The sequence below is a fragment of the Tachypleus tridentatus genome, chromosome 2 (genome assembly GCF_004210375.1).
Source record: "Tachypleus tridentatus isolate NWPU-2018 chromosome 2, ASM421037v1, whole genome shotgun sequence".
NCBI lineage: Eukaryota > Metazoa > Arthropoda > Merostomata > Xiphosura > Limulidae > Tachypleus > Tachypleus tridentatus.
In genome coordinates, this window is record NC_134826.1 from 103,471,494 (window position 1) to 103,491,211 (window position 19,718).

The 19,718-nt window shown below is 33.1% G+C and overlaps 1 protein-coding gene across 9 annotated transcripts in view; it reads right to left on the bottom strand.

Annotated features, from left to right (window-relative positions):
- Positions 1-19,718, bottom strand: part of LOC143244735 (serine/threonine-protein phosphatase 4 catalytic subunit-like) — a 47,591-nt gene that overhangs the window by 26,562 nt on the left and 1,311 nt on the right. For 3 of the 9 annotated variants that reach the window (XM_076489931.1, XM_076489924.1, XM_076489923.1), the window contains exons 2-6: positions 18,415-18,506; positions 10,295-10,487; positions 9,248-9,400; positions 4,307-4,480; positions 3,187-3,313 (exon numbers count right to left, since the gene is read on the bottom strand). In XM_076489931.1, the coding sequence (XP_076346046.1) occupies positions 3,187-3,313; positions 4,307-4,480; positions 9,248-9,400; positions 10,295-10,444 (604 nt within the window). In that variant the 5' untranslated portion in view covers positions 10,445-10,487; positions 18,415-18,506. The remainder of the gene's footprint in view (positions 1-3,186; positions 3,314-4,306; positions 4,481-9,247; positions 9,401-10,294; positions 10,488-18,414; positions 18,507-19,718) is intronic. The other 6 variants (XM_076489930.1, XM_076489926.1, XM_076489929.1 and 3 more) reach the window with 3 other exon arrangements.

Genomic DNA, 19,718 nt, shown 5'->3' on the forward strand with positions numbered 1-19,718 from the left:
AGAGAAGAAGGAATAGCCAGGGACAGGAATGAAACAATCCCATGTACTGCCACTGTGAACCACAACATAAATGGAGGAAGTTAAGTGAAGAAGAGAGACAATTCAAAACTTCTGTGAGGACTTATGTTGATTGGTTCACTATAAATCCAAAGCTATCCCACAGGGTACTAACATCCATGAAAGGGGAGGATGGAGGCTCCCAATCGTAGGGGTGAACTGCATTCTCGATACTGATTATCTCTACTCACCACTGAATGGTTATAGCAGTTTTTGAGTGGAATTCAATCAGAAGGATGCCTATACAATCAACCATCCCAGCAGCTTGGAGATGGTAAGAACTCTCATGCTCCACTAGGAGGAAAGGGGAGTGAAAATGCTTTGAAGAGTACAGAGGAGTGTCATAACCTGAGATAGTGTAATGGGTGATCACAAAATCGTACTTAGAAAAGTAGACCATAACAATTTATCCAATCAAGGAATGGCAGGTATTGGCAGCTATTTCCTTTTGCTTTACACAGGAAGTCCATGAGTAGTACAAATCGGAATGTGGATATTTATGAAGGAAAGTACTGCAAAGTTATTCACCTACTAGCAATCTTGTGAAACACCCTATTTCAAGAGTAAGTACTGCAGAGCCATGAAAGATAAAGTCTGAGTCAACAACATGGTACAATGCTGGTTTAATGCTAAAAAATACCTGATCAGGCACCATTTGCCACAGAGAAGGATCTATGTGATAAAAATTAGATAAAGACCTCTGAAAAAGAAATGTATAGATAAAATGTTACCAGTTAGAGTTGCATCAAGTTCTAAGCACAGCTACAGGTAGTAAACAAAACCCTGACAAAGAGGAAACCGAGATGTGATAAAGATAGTGGGAGATGAACGTATTGGGAATGGTCCACATGCCAAAATGCAGAATCTTCCCGAATGGACAATGAAGGGAAAAAAGTAAGGCTAAGGATCTGATGGAAGGACAAATGGAATTAAGGCTGGGAAGCATAGGCCAATCAAACCACAAGGCAGACCTCAGCAGTAAGAATAGAATTTGAAAGACCATAATAGGAGAAGGATTACCAAGAGATTAAAGAGTCTTCAACATGTACTACATAAGGAAGCAATACAGACTACATAAGACAAAAGACCACTGATCAGATATAGAACCATATTTAAATTGAGATTAGGGTAAAGAAAATGTGGAGAAAAGAAGAACAGCCCTTCAGTCACCAAGGTATTTGAGAAAAACAAATGATTCAAATAAAGAAGACAAGCAGGGTTAAAAATCTTAAATCAGATGTCAATGGTAAACAAATCTGATCTTTGATGTCCACAAGCAAACAGAAGAAAATACGTTTTCTGGGAAAGATGAACATGGAAAACAAGGAAGTGGTTCAAATGGAGGTGAATCAAAGGAATGTCAGACCATGCATATAGCCCAATCCAGGAGATTAAAATGCTAGAGAAGGGGAAGTATCTGGAAGAAAAACAAGTACAAGGAAAAGGTTAGATTGTTCATTGCAAGAGCAATATGTGAAGTGCTCCTGAAAGACTGGTAAGCCATGGGATCTTGAAGAGGAGGGAAAGAAGAAACAAAAGGTAGGGAAATAAACTGAAATTGGAGGCATATGAGGCTCTGATGGAAACCAAATGGCTACAATATTTAGAAAGGTGGTAAATAGAGGCTCAATGACATCTGGGGTAGTATAAATATATAAAGTCCCAAAATTAGGACCATATATAAATCTCAAACAGAATTTGAGGATAAATGGACCTAAGTGAATATGGTATTATGACTTAGAAGGTCACAACAAGAAACTGTGTAGTAAACACCAGAGCTGAGGATAAGATGCAGGCCGAAGTGGAGGAGAGATGAACAAAGGTACCTCCAGAAATCCTATAGAATTTCTCTGAAGAACCTCAGAGAAAGGTATATGCAAGAAGGACACTGTAAGAAGCAAATAAGGACATTGGGCATGTGGAAGATAGACATATGATTTGGGAGCTGCCCCAAATAAGTAAAAAGTAATCTAAACATACCAATCCACTCATGGAACTGGAAGGTCATTGGCTCAGAAATAAATTGAATATCAAAGGAAGGAGGAAAACCAAAAAGTTGGGAGGATTGTTAATGCAATAATAATAATGACAGGATGAATAAGAAACAGGTGACAAGGATAAAATATCAAAATTTGAAACAAAATCCAGAAAAACCGAATTAAGCCTACGTCTGGAAAGGGAATGATCAACAAACCTCAGTCATAGAAAAGAGGGTTAAAGTCCTCATCAGCCAGCAAAGGCTCAGCAGTTTCAGTAGGACCCTCAACAAAAAAACAGGAGATAAAGGTTGGACCATATAACATTAGGTTTCCTGATGTATAAAAGCAGATAAATTTAGTCATGTCACCCACATCTGAAGCCTGAGAAAAATGCTAGTTGCTGTTTGCTGTTGTAACCCTCAAATTAGCAAGTCTAACTTCAAAATACATTGTACAAAAAGTTTTAACCAAACTTGAGTACAGAATGAAAGCTACTGAAATTAAGGATTTGGTTGAATAAATCAAGTTAATAAATAACCACTTCAGGAGGAAAACAAAGCCAAACATGCCACAATAAACAAACAAAAGGACACATCCAAACTCAAGCACTGTCAAACAATAAGTGAAAGTTCAATAGAGGTGCACAAAGGGTTGCACTTGCATCATACAAGTATATTATGCTCCTATTGGTGGAGAGGTGACAATTTACACCAGACACACATTAGAATCACTCAATTCTAATAAGGGGAAGCAGCAGGCCTGTGGCATGTGTAAGGAAAATAAGTTTATATGTAGAAGGAAGCAATAAACAAGTATAGCTAATCTTGTGAGCAGGTGGGAAGTATCACATCAGAACCACACTATCTCATCTATACAATTATTCTTTCAAGTAAACTACACTCATACTCAACTATATAACTATTTTCTCAAAAAAACAACTTTTCATCTGTAAGTACATTTATCTGGAAATGACACTTATATAATGTCTTTCAAGAAAACAACAATTCCTTTGATTTATATGATTATTTATCTCAGTGGTAAAACACTTTCTTTCATTGTATATTTTTGACAATGAAAATGCATACAATTTTTAGCAACAGTATATCATAAGTGCTTAAAACAAGTATATATACTATCAAACAAATCTTACCTTCAGGATCTGACCACAGGAGATCACACATGGGACCATCATGTGGTACTTCTTGTTTTCGGTCTATTGTTCGAATCTGGTCCAGGGTAGTTATGGAAGGGGAAAGACCTCCATGTACACAGAATATCTGCAGATTGAACAGTTTGAAACTGCAAATGACTACTATTGTATATAATTGACATATATAAATTACATACAACATAACAGAAAAAAACTGATTCACTGATTATATTTAGAAATTTTCTAAGACCTTTTGAATAAGTGCACAGTTTTGAATCTTTGCATTACTTCTACTTTTACCTATAGCTTCTACTTTCTTATTCTCTTACAAACCAAAATATTGTGATGCATACAATATTTACAAGCACAAAGAAAATATAACACTGCATCTGTTACGCTTTTCATAACTCCACTTTCTTTTAAAAAAATACAAATTATCTTACAGGTAAATCTGCAGTACACTTTAAAAAAAAGTATTTAAGAACCTGAGATTATGAAAGAAACACACTAGACTTTATACACTATATTTCCTGTTTCCAAAATGTTACAAATATAGTGTTGGTTAATTCATTGAAACAAAACAGACAATGAGAAAAAAAGGTGGTCACTCTTAAATGTTGTCATTTCTAAACATTTATAACTGTAAGATATTAATTAGAAACTTGTTTTCATAATAGCATGCCATGTATTAATGTATACATACTCAAAGAAACCAGTGGAATATTACTCTTATTTGAACATACAGAAATATTTAGTTTTGGAGAGTCAAAACTAAATCATAATACAGCAGGCTATGAACAACATTTCTAAAATATACTAAAAAAAAAAAAAAGAAATACAAAGTAAAAGCAGCATCCACTTCTTTAAACTAACTAGTAGCTTTGAGGTATTTTGATAAAATAGAGCTCTTTGTAGTACATCCAAACTTGTATATATATGCTGCCTGAAAAATAACTTGATGTTTCAATGCTTAGCTTTTCAAACAAATCTTTTATGTTCAATAATACCGTTTGGATTATTGTAACTTCTTAATGCTTTAGGTGTACTGTGGATATCAGTTGAATGCTAAATAAAAATCTGGAATAATATCATAAACTTCAAACTCAAACTAGTAACTCACTTTCCCATCAATGATGGCAGACAGACTCAAATAATCAAATATTTCAGTACAGTATCTCCAAACTGTGATTGAGCCATACTTTCGTAGACATTCATCATAAAACCCATAGACTTGGGTAATCTGCCGACTTTCATGATTGCCTCTGATCAGTGTAATCCTATCAGGATATCTAACCTAAAATAAATAAATATTTCACTCAACAGATTCTCGTTTTTGTTTGTGTGTACTTACTTGACTCTACAATACAAAAAAGAAACCTAAATGTACTAGCTAACACCATTATAAATGTACAAACGTTAAACATACCTGCCACACACAAACACATCTTCATCCTGCTCCATAACATATAAAACACAAACTAATGTTAGAGAGAACACGCAAACACACTCCTTGCACCAAAAACTAACTTGATGCTTCATTGGTTCTCAAATTTACAATGTAGTCTTATTCCTATATGCTTCTTAAACACTAACATTTCATGGAAGTTTTAAGTATGTTACAACTACTTTTATAGTGCAGTAAGTACTAAGTCAGTGTTATAAGCTGAGGTTATTAGCCACTGAAAAATTATATAACACTATTCAGTTTATATTGTTTTATTAAAACCTGAATTCAACATTAATTTAAAGATAAGTTTTTCTCGAAAGATTTGATACCTTATTTACTAATTTTTGTATGGTTTGTGTATTCATGTCTACCTTGTTTCTGTACTTTCAGGCATTTCCATACCTACACACAATTTTTGCATAATTCTTAACTTGTTCCCCCCTTTTTTAAATTTAATTTGAACAAAGGAGGTTGTTAAGTAAATATTTATTTTATTTAATTAACACAATGATGATATATATAGTTAAAATCATATCAATTTTGTCACTTTCTTTAATTTTGGATTACACTGGGGGTCAGTGAAGCTGGAATGATCCTCCAGAATGGTACAAGTATCCCATACAGCTGGACCAACATTAAAGGGATATTTAAAGAACCCATTCCTTCCAACTGCACCCTAACTCACTGCATTTGCATACAGTCAACACTGCCACATGCTGGGGTCATGCTGATTAAAAGGGAAAACATCAAAAGACTTCAGACTGTGAAGTATGATACTATACACACCCACACAGCTGCCAGGCTCTGCCACACTTAAAACTTGAAGCATATCACTATATAACTTAGTGTTTTCACAATTAAGAAACTGGTGTTTCTAGACTCGGATATTAACACAATGTGCACAGATCTGTAAGTTGCATTAACACTTGATTTCCTTAATATACCAAATATTAAGTTATTTTTTTTACTGAAACTGATTTGGCAGATATCATTTTTGTGAATGGAAAATCACAAACTGTCATTATATGAGAACAATTTGTGTGCTGCATCCAGACCAGAAAGTAAACTGTTACTTATGAAACAGAAATAATACATGTTCATGAACTCAAAATGACAGGATATTTTATGCCATACTCAACCATAACTCATCCACAATGAAATTATCAACACCCACCTTTACTTCCAAACCTAGTAGCAAGGTAAATTATTCTTATCTTTGGAATTATGGGGAGGATGTTAAAAAAATTATGCTCAACCAATGACCTGGGATGGGACCACTAAGCATTTGGAATTACTAGGAGAAAATGAGCCTTCTTCTGTGAACAATGTAATAAACCAATACTGACCAAAATGAAGGGCCACAGCCAACCGAACTGACTAATCATTTGTCAAATCTGAACCAGTATTTCGAGTACACTCCTATGTAGGCTGGTGCCTCTTCTACTGACATCTAGGAAAAATATATAAGGACCCAGGTAGGAGAGACCTAAACTTTTCCCTCTTCTCCAAGATTGGAGAAAGTTCATTTTAGCACCCTCTCTTGTAACCAGATATGGCAAGAACTCCCCAGCTCCACTAGTAGAACCTGTGGGAATAATGCATATTAGGAAGTCCTGAGAAATAGTGCAATATGTAAACCATATTTCCTAAATTTTTAAAAGAAAACTAACCATAATTTATTCAATCCATGAAGTGACAGAGATGAGCAGGATCCCCTTATATTTGACTCATGATAGTGTATGAGTGGCAGTCCAGCATAGAACACCTTCAATGAAAGCCTGAAACATGCAACATGGATCAATATCGTACCTACCTTGTCAAATGTAACTAAGTTACCAAGCTAACAGCCTGAGGGATAGGTAGTGGAAACCAAATTGGCAGTAGATGGGTGTTCCAACAAGTGCCCAAACAACCAATAATCAATTTTTCAAAATGAGAGAATCTACTAGAAAACATCACAATACAGCATATATTCTGTTGGGAGAATCATTCTGGGTTGAGATAATTAATCTGCCATCAAAGACATCAACAATGGAAAATGGCAAGCTAGTAGGATGATATGATAGGAGAGATCTCTCAAAAGTTGATAACATTCAAAAAGAAAGAGCTATAGACCAAGTACCCCATTGATGAGTTTCCCCTTAATGAGCCCAGAACATCATAAATCACCTTTTGAAGAGCAAGAAGGTCTAAAACAATGTGTGGGGAAGCCTCTTTGTTCATGTGTAGACTCTGGAACTCCTGACAGTTGAGATATGTACTTTATCCCTGAAGCAAGGCATTCATGAAAAGATGGATCTCTGAACAAAGTATTGGCAGAAGAATCCATATCTTAGCATTCTCTTGAGCTAACAGCTATTGAGATTGGAGAATAATCATCAATAAGAAAATTGGGAAATGCAGTGAATTTACATTCATGATCCATTGGTTCTATAAAAGACCACTGAAGGGATATCTTGTGTACTCACCCCAAAGGCATAAGGGATTTCAGTGATGCCCACATTCTCAAAAGAGAAAGAACCATCCATGAAATGGGAAAAGGAGAGATGAGTAAGTCAGAATTCCTGTTCAATAGTGTTGAAATGGGAGGGACTCAACTGAACCTGACTGATATATGTGATGGAAAAAATATATCCATAATGGCAATATATGTTGTTGGAACAAGAAAAGATGTCTCAGCTTTGATAATGAAGCTTGCCCAGGTTGTTTCTAAAAGTACAATTTGAATGCAATGTTCAAACAATTGATAAGATGATGCCAGCACTAACTAAGTAACTAACAATCCATGAAATGGTGTGTGCACAAGGCTATGAAATAAAGGTGATGAGAAAAACCATGTACAATTTAATAGACCCTTGTGCACAAAAATGTGCCAAGACACCACCAGTATGGCAATATGCAGATGGAAGTTGATAACATTGAAATTGGACATTCACAATCTTAGTAAAAAAAGCCAACTCAGTGTGAAGAATGAATCCTTTGTAAAATGTGGAGAATCTAGGAATTGTTATAGAAAAGAAAGATTGAGAACTGGACACCAATTCCAATTCTCTTAGGCCTAACAAACAGACATGAATAAAGTCCTGGAAGAACTAACACAACTCTCCCTCTCTATCCCCTTACACAAACTCCAATAGCCCTACAACTATGTTCCAAAATCTGAGGATCTATGGGAAGTAGAAACTATGAAAATCTGGTGGATAATGGTGGTGAAGATGTAAACTGAATGACTGATCTTGATTCAAGGGCCTGTAGTGCCCATGGATTTATAGTTAAGGTTTGCTACATGTCCAGAAATTCTTGGGGCTGAGTCCCCAGACCCCAAAGAGGTAAAATAATCACTGACACCACTAACTGCTTTATGACAGAGCAGCAAAACCTTTGGATATAGACAGAATCTATTCTGGGTATGAATGAAATGGGGAGCTGATGCCAGGAGCAGAATTATGACCCCCTGTAGAAGTTAATGAAAGGTGGGATGCCAACAACAACAGGGATAAATGTAGAAGCCAACAGATAAACCATTGGGTATACTTACAATGATACCAGCTTACAATCAATGAACTTGATGTTCCTGAGAGACTTCCAAAAGTCTTGAAGGATAATAAATAATTCAACACTTTATATACGGTGACACAAAACCTAATTTGTTTGTTTTAGGAAAACACAGACTATCTGCTGCACTCATTGTAGAGAATCAAACATTGGACTGTACAGATATAAATCCAAAGACTTACTGCTGTCCCAAGGGGACATTGCTCTATTCAGGTTAACTACAAATTCCATTCAAACTCACATTTTTCATGAGCAAATGTATTCTTTAAGAGCAAGAATATGTTTCTTCCTGGTAATGGTAGGCTAAATCACATAGTTCCAACAACAGTGACAGATAAGACATAGCTGTCCCTTCAAGTGAACATTGTTTTTAAATTCTTATCAAAACTATTATCATAGCTACCAATTTGCCCACCAATTTAATTTCATTCCTTTACGTTGCATGCTGAATCCTTTATCAGCTGCACCTTTTTTCACACCTAAGGTGTTTCTAACTAGATACATATACACTGCAGATAAGGTGTGGTTAACATGTTATTATAACCTTTTCTTTAATAAACACAATATTTTTCAATTCATAATTTTTATACTTGCTTATGGCTGTATTATCACATATTACAAAATAACGAATGTTTTAAATCAAATTATAGTTTAACTCACAAAAAATGTCACAATAATTAACCAGTCATATATGTTTAGTTGATTGAACTATTTTTGAGTGACAAGCAACCACACGGAGATGACTAAAATGAATATAATTTATTTTTTTCAAATGATTCCATTTCCACATTTTTTAATCTGTCACACCTACTTCTCAAAATATGACTTAATTATCCTTAAACTAACTTAGTAGAAGGGAGAGGCACACAACAAGTACAAACTCATCACTGATAAGAGATTTTAAGGAATTTACTGTAGATCTTCAAAAGTGCATTTCTTTCACTTTGACAACTTTTACTTTTTTTTAAGTAGAATATTCACATAAATTAAAGTTTATAAAATACAATTATAAAATAATGTTTGGGTCACTCTAATCATTTTTACACAAAAAATCATTACCTTAAGAGCTAATAAAAGAAGAAATGTCTCAACACTATAGAATCCCCTGTCAACAAAATCTCCCAAGAAAAGGTAATTTGTTTCAGGAACATCTCCTCCAACTTTGAACAGTTCCTTCAAGTCATAGAATTGCCCATGGATGTCACCACAAACCTTCAAATAAAAAAAATCATTGTGCTAATTTATAACAAGTTATTTTCATAATTTCAAAATATGTTACACAAAACACTGTTAGTGGCCTTTCATGCTTCTAATTGTATTGCAGATTTTTTGGTATGCTATGAATAACAATATTCATTTATAATTATGCTTGTCCATCCAATATTTTTATAGCTCTGTTCATACAGCCAAGGGATACCTTATTACAAACAACTACAAAAACATCTAAACTAAAGACACACCTATATCTTTGGACTCTACTTACCCACAGTACATTGCTTTTTGGTTAAGTTCTTGTTTAATTAGTTTCACATTTTTTCTTAAACTACTGTATCAACAAGCTCATATTTATGTGTATGTAGTGCATGTTATATGACTGTGCATGATACACTTTCTTCCTAACATAGGTCAGAACGACTACAAATTTTTTGTAAAGACAAAATGAGAGTATTATCATGCAAAAATAACATAGGATTCTAACTTAGAGGTAGTAAAAATGATCAAGGTACTTTATCTTACCCAAATATATTAAACTACTTTCTCCTTGTTACTATGAACAACGGTTAACACTAGAAAAGACAGTGATTATACATTCAAAACTATATCAATGTGTAAAAATGGGATAAGAAAGGACTGGAAACAAGCTTGTCAAGTGAGGGATTAAAAAAAGTTGAAAGATGAGTTTATGAAAAGCCAAAATAAAATTATAGTAGTATTATACAAAATGAAAGATTCTCTTGATTCAAATATACAAACTTAAATGTTCTATAGTTTATGTATACACATATATAAGGACACATAAATATATACCTTTTAATTGATTACAATAAATTAAAAAGCAGTTAAAGTTTTACAGAAAGGTAATTTGCTTTAAATATTATATTCTACCGTTACTGGAGAATCAGTCCGTTGAACATTACTTTCTTCTACTAAAATCTCTCTGGCTTTGGTACAAAGGGCTTTTACTTCACTTTCTTTAATGGTTTCACATCGCCGTAATTGTTCAATTTGTCTGTCAAGATCACTACAGTCTCCCATCCTTCAACCTTACTACCACTGAGAAAATTTCCTCCTTTAAAACCTAAAACATTTTCCAATAACACAAGTTATAATCTTCCCTCAATGTCATAATTTTCCTACACTGAAAATAATTTCCAATAGGTATATACCTCTTATCACATTAATAGATATTCTTGTTCAGTGCTGCTTTCTATATGCAAATTCTTTTTCTCTTGACAAGCCTTAAGCTCCCACATACCACATGATCAATGTGGTTCAACATGTAGCAACCCTTCACTAAGAGGAGTAGGATACACAATCCTGAATTATAGCAGAAAATTGGAGCACCAGCTTTCTGTGAGAAGAATAGATGAATGGAGGTAAGTATCTATCAAAAATACAATTTCAGTATTAAGAAAATTATAACTTCCAATATGATACATTACCTCCTCTCACATAAATAGCTAGAACCCAACATTGAATAGGTGAAGGGACTGGTGTGATAGATAGAAAGAAGCATCCACTGAGAACATCAAATGAACACCCTAAAGGTGGGAAATCCTTGCAGTAGAGGATTATATATGGAAGACTGCACCACTTCTGCACCAAGTATACTCTGTCACCTCTTCTTCTACACTGGGCATAGAGTATTCATGGGCAGAAAAAGGGAGGAGTACATTCAAAAGGGAAAAAAAAATAATTGTATAAGGATCCAAAGTACTTGATATCTGAATATTATTCCCATAGATAACAGTAATATGAGACTAAAAAGGAGGTGCCCAAAGGTGAAAAGTGGTTAAGGTGCAATAGACCACACACAAGTGAACTACATCCAAAATTTAGCTATCAGGAAACAGCATCCATGTAGAGATAGGATGAGGGCATACTGCTGATAAATCAACTATGATCTAAAACCCAGCCACTTAGAACCAACATCCAAGTATGGGTATGAAAGAGAATCACATTGGCAGTAAATCAACTGCAATCCAAAATGCAACCATTTAGAAGGAGTAGGAAAGAGGATCCTAGCACCTTCACCTCAAGCTCAACAAAATGGAAGGAAATATACTAACCAATCTCTTAACAGGACAGATGACAGTAGAGTGGTAAAATGTGCAACTGATCTGGGAATCCAACACCTGTGTGCTCAGAATAAAATATATATGATAAAATATATCCCACTCAAAACTAATCAGAAACAAACCACTCCCAGTACAGTAACGTCCTCAGTATATGAAAATATTTGAGTGACAGTGCAAGAGGAATAACTGTAGTAACCTGCATCACCATGATCCACAACGTGGTAGCAGTGAACATGAGTTCAACTGACTGAGAGAACATGTGTAAGGACTTATATTGATTGGTCTAGCTTTAAATATAAAACACAGCCACTGGAAACTGATATTTATATGGGAGCAGGATGAGGGACCCCAAATGAAGGGGCAAAATGTTATTTTGATGGCTCATTCCAAAGCCACATTATTCTCTCTGATAAACCTGTTTAGAGATGGAGTATCAGATTGAAGGATATCTCATCTACAGCAGCAGAATACCCCAACATACTGTCACCTGAATGGATTCATTATTGTTTATATTTTATATTATTATACATTCAGGAGAATCCCTCCATGGCTGCCTAATATCCCAGCAGCTTGAAAGTGGTAAGACTACTTTACTCCACTGGAAGAAATAATGGGGAAAGAAAAGTGCAGTGGAGAGTCTGAAGAAATGTCAATACTGGATGCAGTGCAATGGGCAACAACAAAACCTCTATTTTGTAAAGCAGACCACCCATGGTTTATTCAGTCAAAGGAAATGCAGGGATGGATATCTATTCCCTTTTACTTTATCCATGAAATCTATGAGTTAATACCATCTGGAACAAGCATATAAATGAGAGAAGTACATCATGAGGAAAATGTACAAGTGATCTTGCAGAATACCCCATTTCAACAGTGTGCATTTAGTGAGCATGTAAATTACAATTATTGAGTCACCATGGCCTTAGAGTACAAATTTGGCAAGTCTGAGTATACTTGGATAGGTAGAAGAGATCTTTGCTAGCCAGAAAGGAGCAATCAGAAATGTCTAACATTGAGTGGCAAAGATTAACAAAATAATCATAAAATATGACAAATGGGATGAGAAAAATAAAGGTATAAACAGGTCCCAATCCTGTCTGAATACACTGACAGCCAAGGTAAGTGGATGAGGAACCAGAGGAGAAGACATACAGATTTGAGACAAACTTAAAGGGCAAGGTATGAAATTGGTAGCCAACCCTGTGGTGAACAAACCTAAAACTGCCACTAGGGACAAAAATAAGAGCATGGGCATAAGAATACAGAATGTTCACTTTAGGCATATTCAGTCCTTGAGAAATGGCTCCCAAAATGTGATAAAAGATAATACAGTAAAAAAAGAAAGAACCAAGAAGTGGTTGAGGTAGGATAGATTGATCACAGAACTCCAATCAGTATTGAGAATACATGAATAATGGAAGAACTCTTAGATGTAGAACAGGAAAATGATGGGAAGGTGTCTTGTAGATTCCCCAGTAGAGGATTGAAAAGTCAATTCATAATTAGGTAGAGAAAACTGTTAAAGTAGACATTCTCCCAAATGAGTTCAACAGGCTGAGACAGAAGGCTAGCAATACTGGGAGAAGGTTGAGCAGATCCTGGGCTCAGGGGTCCTCACAAATAAAAGTCATTATATGTTAAAATTAAGCAAGTTTATTTTGACAATAAAAAATTTAATAGTTAGTATTTGTTGAACAAACAATATATTTAGCTTAATTTATGATTAAAAGTAAAATGAACGATTAGTAAGCCTATAATTACATAGATATGTTAAGTCTAATCTAATGTTACAGTACAAAGGACATCATTAAACATTAGTTTAAAACTCCTAACCTAAATAGCAGTATAACAGCTTATTCATCTAAAGTCAGCAGACCATATTCCAAATGTACTGGATCCCAAACTAGAGGTTCAATGAAGATCAATTCATAATGATCAACCTTTCAATGTATTAAAGCTGACAATTCCTCAGCTGAATACTGCAACATGAGGCCTGGATAACTGAGTTGGAAGTAAATTATACCATTTTTAAAGTGGAAACAAGCTCTGGTGAAAAACAAAACAAAAGAGAGAGAAGAATAATGAAGGTAAGCTATCATATAAAACAAACAAACAAAAACCTTTATAATAGCACTGTGCCAAATGAGAAGCAAAAGTTTCATAGAATCAAATAGAAATCACACTCCTATCGATGAAGGGTTGTCACATGATGATTTTCATGCAAGAGGCAGTTGAACTACATTGATCTTGGGAAATATAAGAGCTCAAGACTTGTAGCATGCAAAACATTTTGCATATGGAGAGAGGTCATTTATATTAGAGGGAGTAATATACTATATTGGAAAACAATTTTCAATGTTACAGTCATCTGACTTGCTATTTCTTCTCCTTTTAAGGATAATTCTATAAATTATTTTAACCTTAATTACATATTACTAAAATGTAAATACATCACATCAACAAAATACAAACTGTGTAACCAATACAACATAAATTCATACAGTGATGTTCGAAAAGTAAACTTGACTACATGACCTGCAAGTTACTTGTTCAACACTAGTAAGAACACATAAATAACCTGTGTCATATGTTAACTTATAGGTGACCTGTTCAACATTTGTATAAACAAATGCTAACACGACTCAAGCTTCTTCAGTATTTGTAGGGACACAATATCATCTTAGTGAAACATTAATATCAAACTATGACAAAACATAAGGATACATTTAATAAAACTGTAAGGATTTATATAATAAGTTATTTCCCTGTGTTATTCTCTATTAGTCAATGAAGGTTACTTGTAGTGTAAATAATACCGATTCTTATTTTCAATAACTGAAAAAACTTACACCTGAAGTACTAGATAATGTTTCTAAAAAAATCAATATTTAATGCTAATAGCAGTAAAGAGTACAAATTTAAAGTAAAATTATTTTTTGAAAATGGTCATTTATTTTAATTGCTTAGTAAATACATGGTATAGTTGGTATTTTGATAAAGAATAAGCTTTCCAAATAAATGTTTGGAATACTAACATGAAAAACTTATTCTTCATATGTGTCAGAGAATGCCTTTTGTGTGTGTCACTTGGGGGTAAGTTATTTATATTTAAAATTATTTAAACTGAGTAACATTCACAGCAGTATTAATGTTAAAAGATAAACTGTTATGATTTTTAAACATCCTAAGTGTTTGATGATTTTTCAAACCACTGATATTATGAGAGAAATTTCTCCACATGTCACCCTCTGGTGAGAAGAATGAAGGATCTAAACATTAATAATCAAGCCCTTAAAAAATGTTTTTAAGTATTGCAAAGTGTAAAACCAAATATTTAGATTTTAGAAAACATTAAAAAGAAATAAAAAGAATGAAACTATGCTGTTACATGAAACTTAGATAATGATAAAATAATAACTACTCAAAATTTTAATGTAATCAAAAATTTTATACAAAATTAAATACAGAACCTCTCTTCCTATGTTCATAGATATACATCTAAATCAGTGGTTCCCAACCAGGGGTAATCACACCCCTTGGGGTGCGAGATAGCATTCCAGGGGGTGCAAAATAAAAAATTTGTTTTGGCCACCTTCACCTTTATTCTTAAATAAATAATTACTGTGAGGGGTTCAAGAACATATTAAAATGTTTTTGGGGTGCGAGGCATAAAAAAGGTTGGGAACCACTGATCTAAAAGAATCATAAAAAAATTCAAACCAATAATATAAACCACATAATTACAAAAACCATTCCATAAATTTATAATGTTAACCAGAAAGATATTTTGTCTTACAAATAATATTGCATCTAGATTTCAAAAGCTTAAACCTATAATCTCTAACATTCATGTTCGAACTTTCACTCTTTTCAAACACTAACAACTCTGAAAACCTGAATCATGTTCCCTTCCAATTAACATAACATTAGAGAGCAACAAATGTTTTTGTTTTTTTGGAATTTTGCACAAAGCTACACAAGAGCTATTTGCACTAGCTGTCCCTAATTTAGCAGTGTAAGACTAGAGGGAAGGCAGCTAGTCATCACTACCCACTACCAACTCTTGGGCTACTCTTTTACCAATGAATACTGGGATTGACAGTCAAATTATAATGCCCCCACAGCTGAAAGGGTGAGCATGTTTGGTGTGATGGGGATTCGAACCCGTGACCCTCAGATAATGAGTCAAACACCTTAACCTACCTAGTCATGCCTGGGCCCTAGCTACAAAGGACCTTTTATTCCATGTAAGCTATCCTATCTAATAAATTAAACAATAAAAACTGAAAGCCAGTCTGTATCACTCAAATACGTATTAAGCTTTTCCTTAAACTTTTTTTAAATTAACAGCATCTACTACATCTGAAGGCAACCCATTTCAAAAGCCAACTGCCATTTTATAAAATAAAGCTTAGTTGAAGACGAGTTGTACTATTTAAAAATTTATATTTGTTCCCCCTAGTCTTACCATCCTCACCATTAAATATGAAAAAATAATGGTGCATCAACACCATCTGTCTTTAACCCTTTAACAACAGGTCATGGCTCAAAGGCCATGCCATTGCATTTGTTGACTTGCATTCAGAATTTTATTGAACAATTATTTTATGTCAATAAGTTTGGAATCAAATTGTATATTATACTTCAAACTTTAATGTTATACATGAGCTAATTTCTTAATTTAAAATGAATATTAAAAGAATACATCTAAACATAAATTTTAGTGAGTCATGTGGTATGCTAAATGCAACACTGTTTACAATTAGATGTTAGAAATGTCAAAAAACTAAGTCTACAGTTTCATACAAATTAAGAACTTAAATTATTAATGTTATCAAGCTAAAATATAAAACATCCTTATTTTGCTGAGATATGGTTTATGTACTGAATCAAATATGGTGGCCCTTTCAACTCTTCCATTCTTTAAAATGGTCCCTTGCATGTAAATGACCAATTGACAACTTAGAATGTCCCCAGAGAGGTTTTCTCAGCCATTTTAACTTGCAAAAAGACTACCACACTCTTTTGAACCAAGGTTTTATTAAGGGAGGTTGTGTCTTTAGTCTGCTGAAAATTTCATATTTTTTAGTCTAAATAGATCTTAGTTACTAAGCTTAATAAATTACAATGGAATTTTATGGTATCATTATAATTATTTATGATTTTTTAGTTATTTAACTATATAGATAATGCCTAAAAAAAAGAAAGTTTGATACCCTCCATGTGTGAAATTTTTAAAGTCTTAACCTATTTCAGCAGCAACCAAATTCAAAAGTTGTAGCAAGAACAGATAATTGTTTGCTTTACTTCTAGATTTACTGCTCTATATTTTAAGAAAAACAACTTCAATAATTTAGTAATAGTAATAAGATATATACATATTTAATATATAATAACTGAAATGTGATTATATTACAAAACACTAGTCCACTAAAACACAGCCACACACTGCATCAATGCAAGCTATGTAATGTTAGCTAGACATGACTAGAATGTAAATATAAATATGTATATACACACACACACACACACAGCATTACAAGACTTAAGCTATTTAGACTAAAAAAAATTTGTATTTTTGTTTTAAAATATGTAACCATTCTAGCACAAAAAAAGCATAATTTATATTTATTTCCTAATTTATTTATGATGCTTACAAGGTTAGTCAAGTGAGAGACCTTGCATAGTCAAAGAATAAAAAATAAAGTCTTACTCAAAACATATCTTTGAAATTATTTAAGAGATTTTAGAGATTATGCAAATAATATGATATTTTTGCTCATAACATAAATCACTTTGCATTCAGACTAATAACAAAATAGACTCCACTTTCACAAACAAATCTTTAGTAAAAATATTTCATTAAAAAAACTGTGTGCAAAAGCTTGTAATCTTTACTAAGCCTACCAAATTTTGTAAAGATACACATGCTGTTTCAAAAGTTATAATGCAAATACTTAAGGTGTGCAAATGTGTAGCCAAACTCATGTATATTACACCAAGCCTATAGCAAAAGGGTTAACATTCTTAAATACATGAATCAAATCACATGTAATTCTTATTTTTCTCAATAGAAAGCAAGTTCAAAGATCTTAACCTATCCTCATATGATGATCTTTCCATCTTAGATGTCATCCTAGTAACCCTTCTCTAAACCTTTTCCAACAATTCAATGTCTTTTCTAAAGTATGAGGTCTAAGACTGAACACAGTACTCCAATTGTGGTCTAATTAATGACTTGTACAATTACATAACTTTTCAGATTTGTATTCAGTATTTCTTAAGATACAAGCTAGAATCCTATATGCCATACCACTAGCAACAGCACATTGCTTGGATGTAAGAAGTTACTAATGAACCAGAACATCAAAATCCTTCTCTTTCATACTACTATTATTTCCATCAAAATTATACTCACAATACAAATTGTGATATCACACGTAGATTTTCTTGCATTTATTATAACTGAAAGCCATTTATCTATAAAATTCAACAAACAATCTAAATTCTTATGTAAAGCTAAAGTATGCTCCTTACAATAAGAAGTTCAAAATTTTAATATCATCAGCAAACTTAAATAATCTATTGACCATTCCTTCATATGTCACTTATATCAACATGTTGGAATACTGATTTTGATTTACATCTTTCATGTTGTGATATGACCTACACTGCATATAGTTAAGGTGTGCAAATGTGTAGATAAACTTGTGCATATTATACCACATCCAAAAGGGGTTAACAACCTTAAATACATGAATCAAATCACATCTGATTACTTTTTTCAAGAGAAAGCAAGTTTAAAATGTAAATGAACTTTTATCAAATTTTATGTAAGATTACAATGTACTACCATAGACTGGATGTAAAAAACTGAAACCCAAAAGATAGTATGTATATTATAATAACTGTACAAACAGAACAAACCTTAACCCTTTCATCTTCAGAAATATCCTAGTAGTCCTTTTCTCATTCCTTGCCAATAAGTATATATCCTTCCTTAGTTTAGTAAACTAAAGCTGAAAACAGTATTCCAAGTGAGAGCTAATAAGTGATTTTTATAGGAGAATAACTACCTTTTTTTTCAATTATAAATTTACAGACAAATATATCCTAAAAGTTCTGTTAGTTTTATCAGCAACAAAGAGTGTTACCCACTACTATAGATGCTATATTGCAGCTGAACTGCAGGGCTGAGTTTAGGGTGAAAGAACTTTTCAGCACTAGATATAGCAATAATAGTGTGATTAACATACTATGCACTCTTTTCTTTCATTCAGAAATTATGATTAAACATTATGTTCCTTACAACCACACTGAAATCCAGTTAACAAGTATTTCCCAAAATCTTTTCTTTTTTTGTAGCATCATATCAAAAGCTTAACCAAGACCGAAGTACAGCAAGTTCACATTCTTTATTTTGTCCAAATAAGTATAATTCTTAGAAGATAACAGGTTAGTATTTTTTTTCTAACATCTTATCAAGGTCTGAAGAAAACACCTAGATGATTAACTTGATTAATCAGTATAATTGATTACCTAGGAGCATCAATTAATATCATGTAAAATAATCAAATAATCAGCTTTATGGAGAAACCAGATTCTTTTAAGCCACATTTAGAAATAAAATGTATTCTAAAACATTTTTCTGTTACTTAAAAACAATGCTGATTCATTCCTGTATGAACAAAGGTTTGTCTTTATTTTGTATATTTTTGCTATAAAATGTAGAATATTACTATTCAGTATTCAGATAAACCAAAAATTCCATAATACATGGTGTATACTGTAAATATTAATAGAGGTAAGAAATGGTGGACTGACAATTTCTTTAAAAGTAAAGGGTGGATTTCAACTTTTATTCTGCTCATGAAGAACCATATGTTCCTTTGTTTTACCAATATTATGTTAATTTTGTCTGCTTTCTTTCTGTTATGATTTTTATGTACAATTGTCATGAGTATATTTTTATAATTCTTGTCTTTTCTACTTAAAGAGAACTAAATAGTTCCTACAAGTTAAATAATAATAATAATAAAAAGATCTTGTGTACATATTTTCCAATGTATGGAATGGATTTACAACTCAGTTCATGCAATTTCTTAACACGCAGTGTGCAAGTAATAAAAACTTACTCTACTACTAAAATCAATTCCATTGTTTAGAACTGATGAATTAACCTTGATTATATATATTTAATAAAATTAGTATCAGTTACTTTATTTGCAACT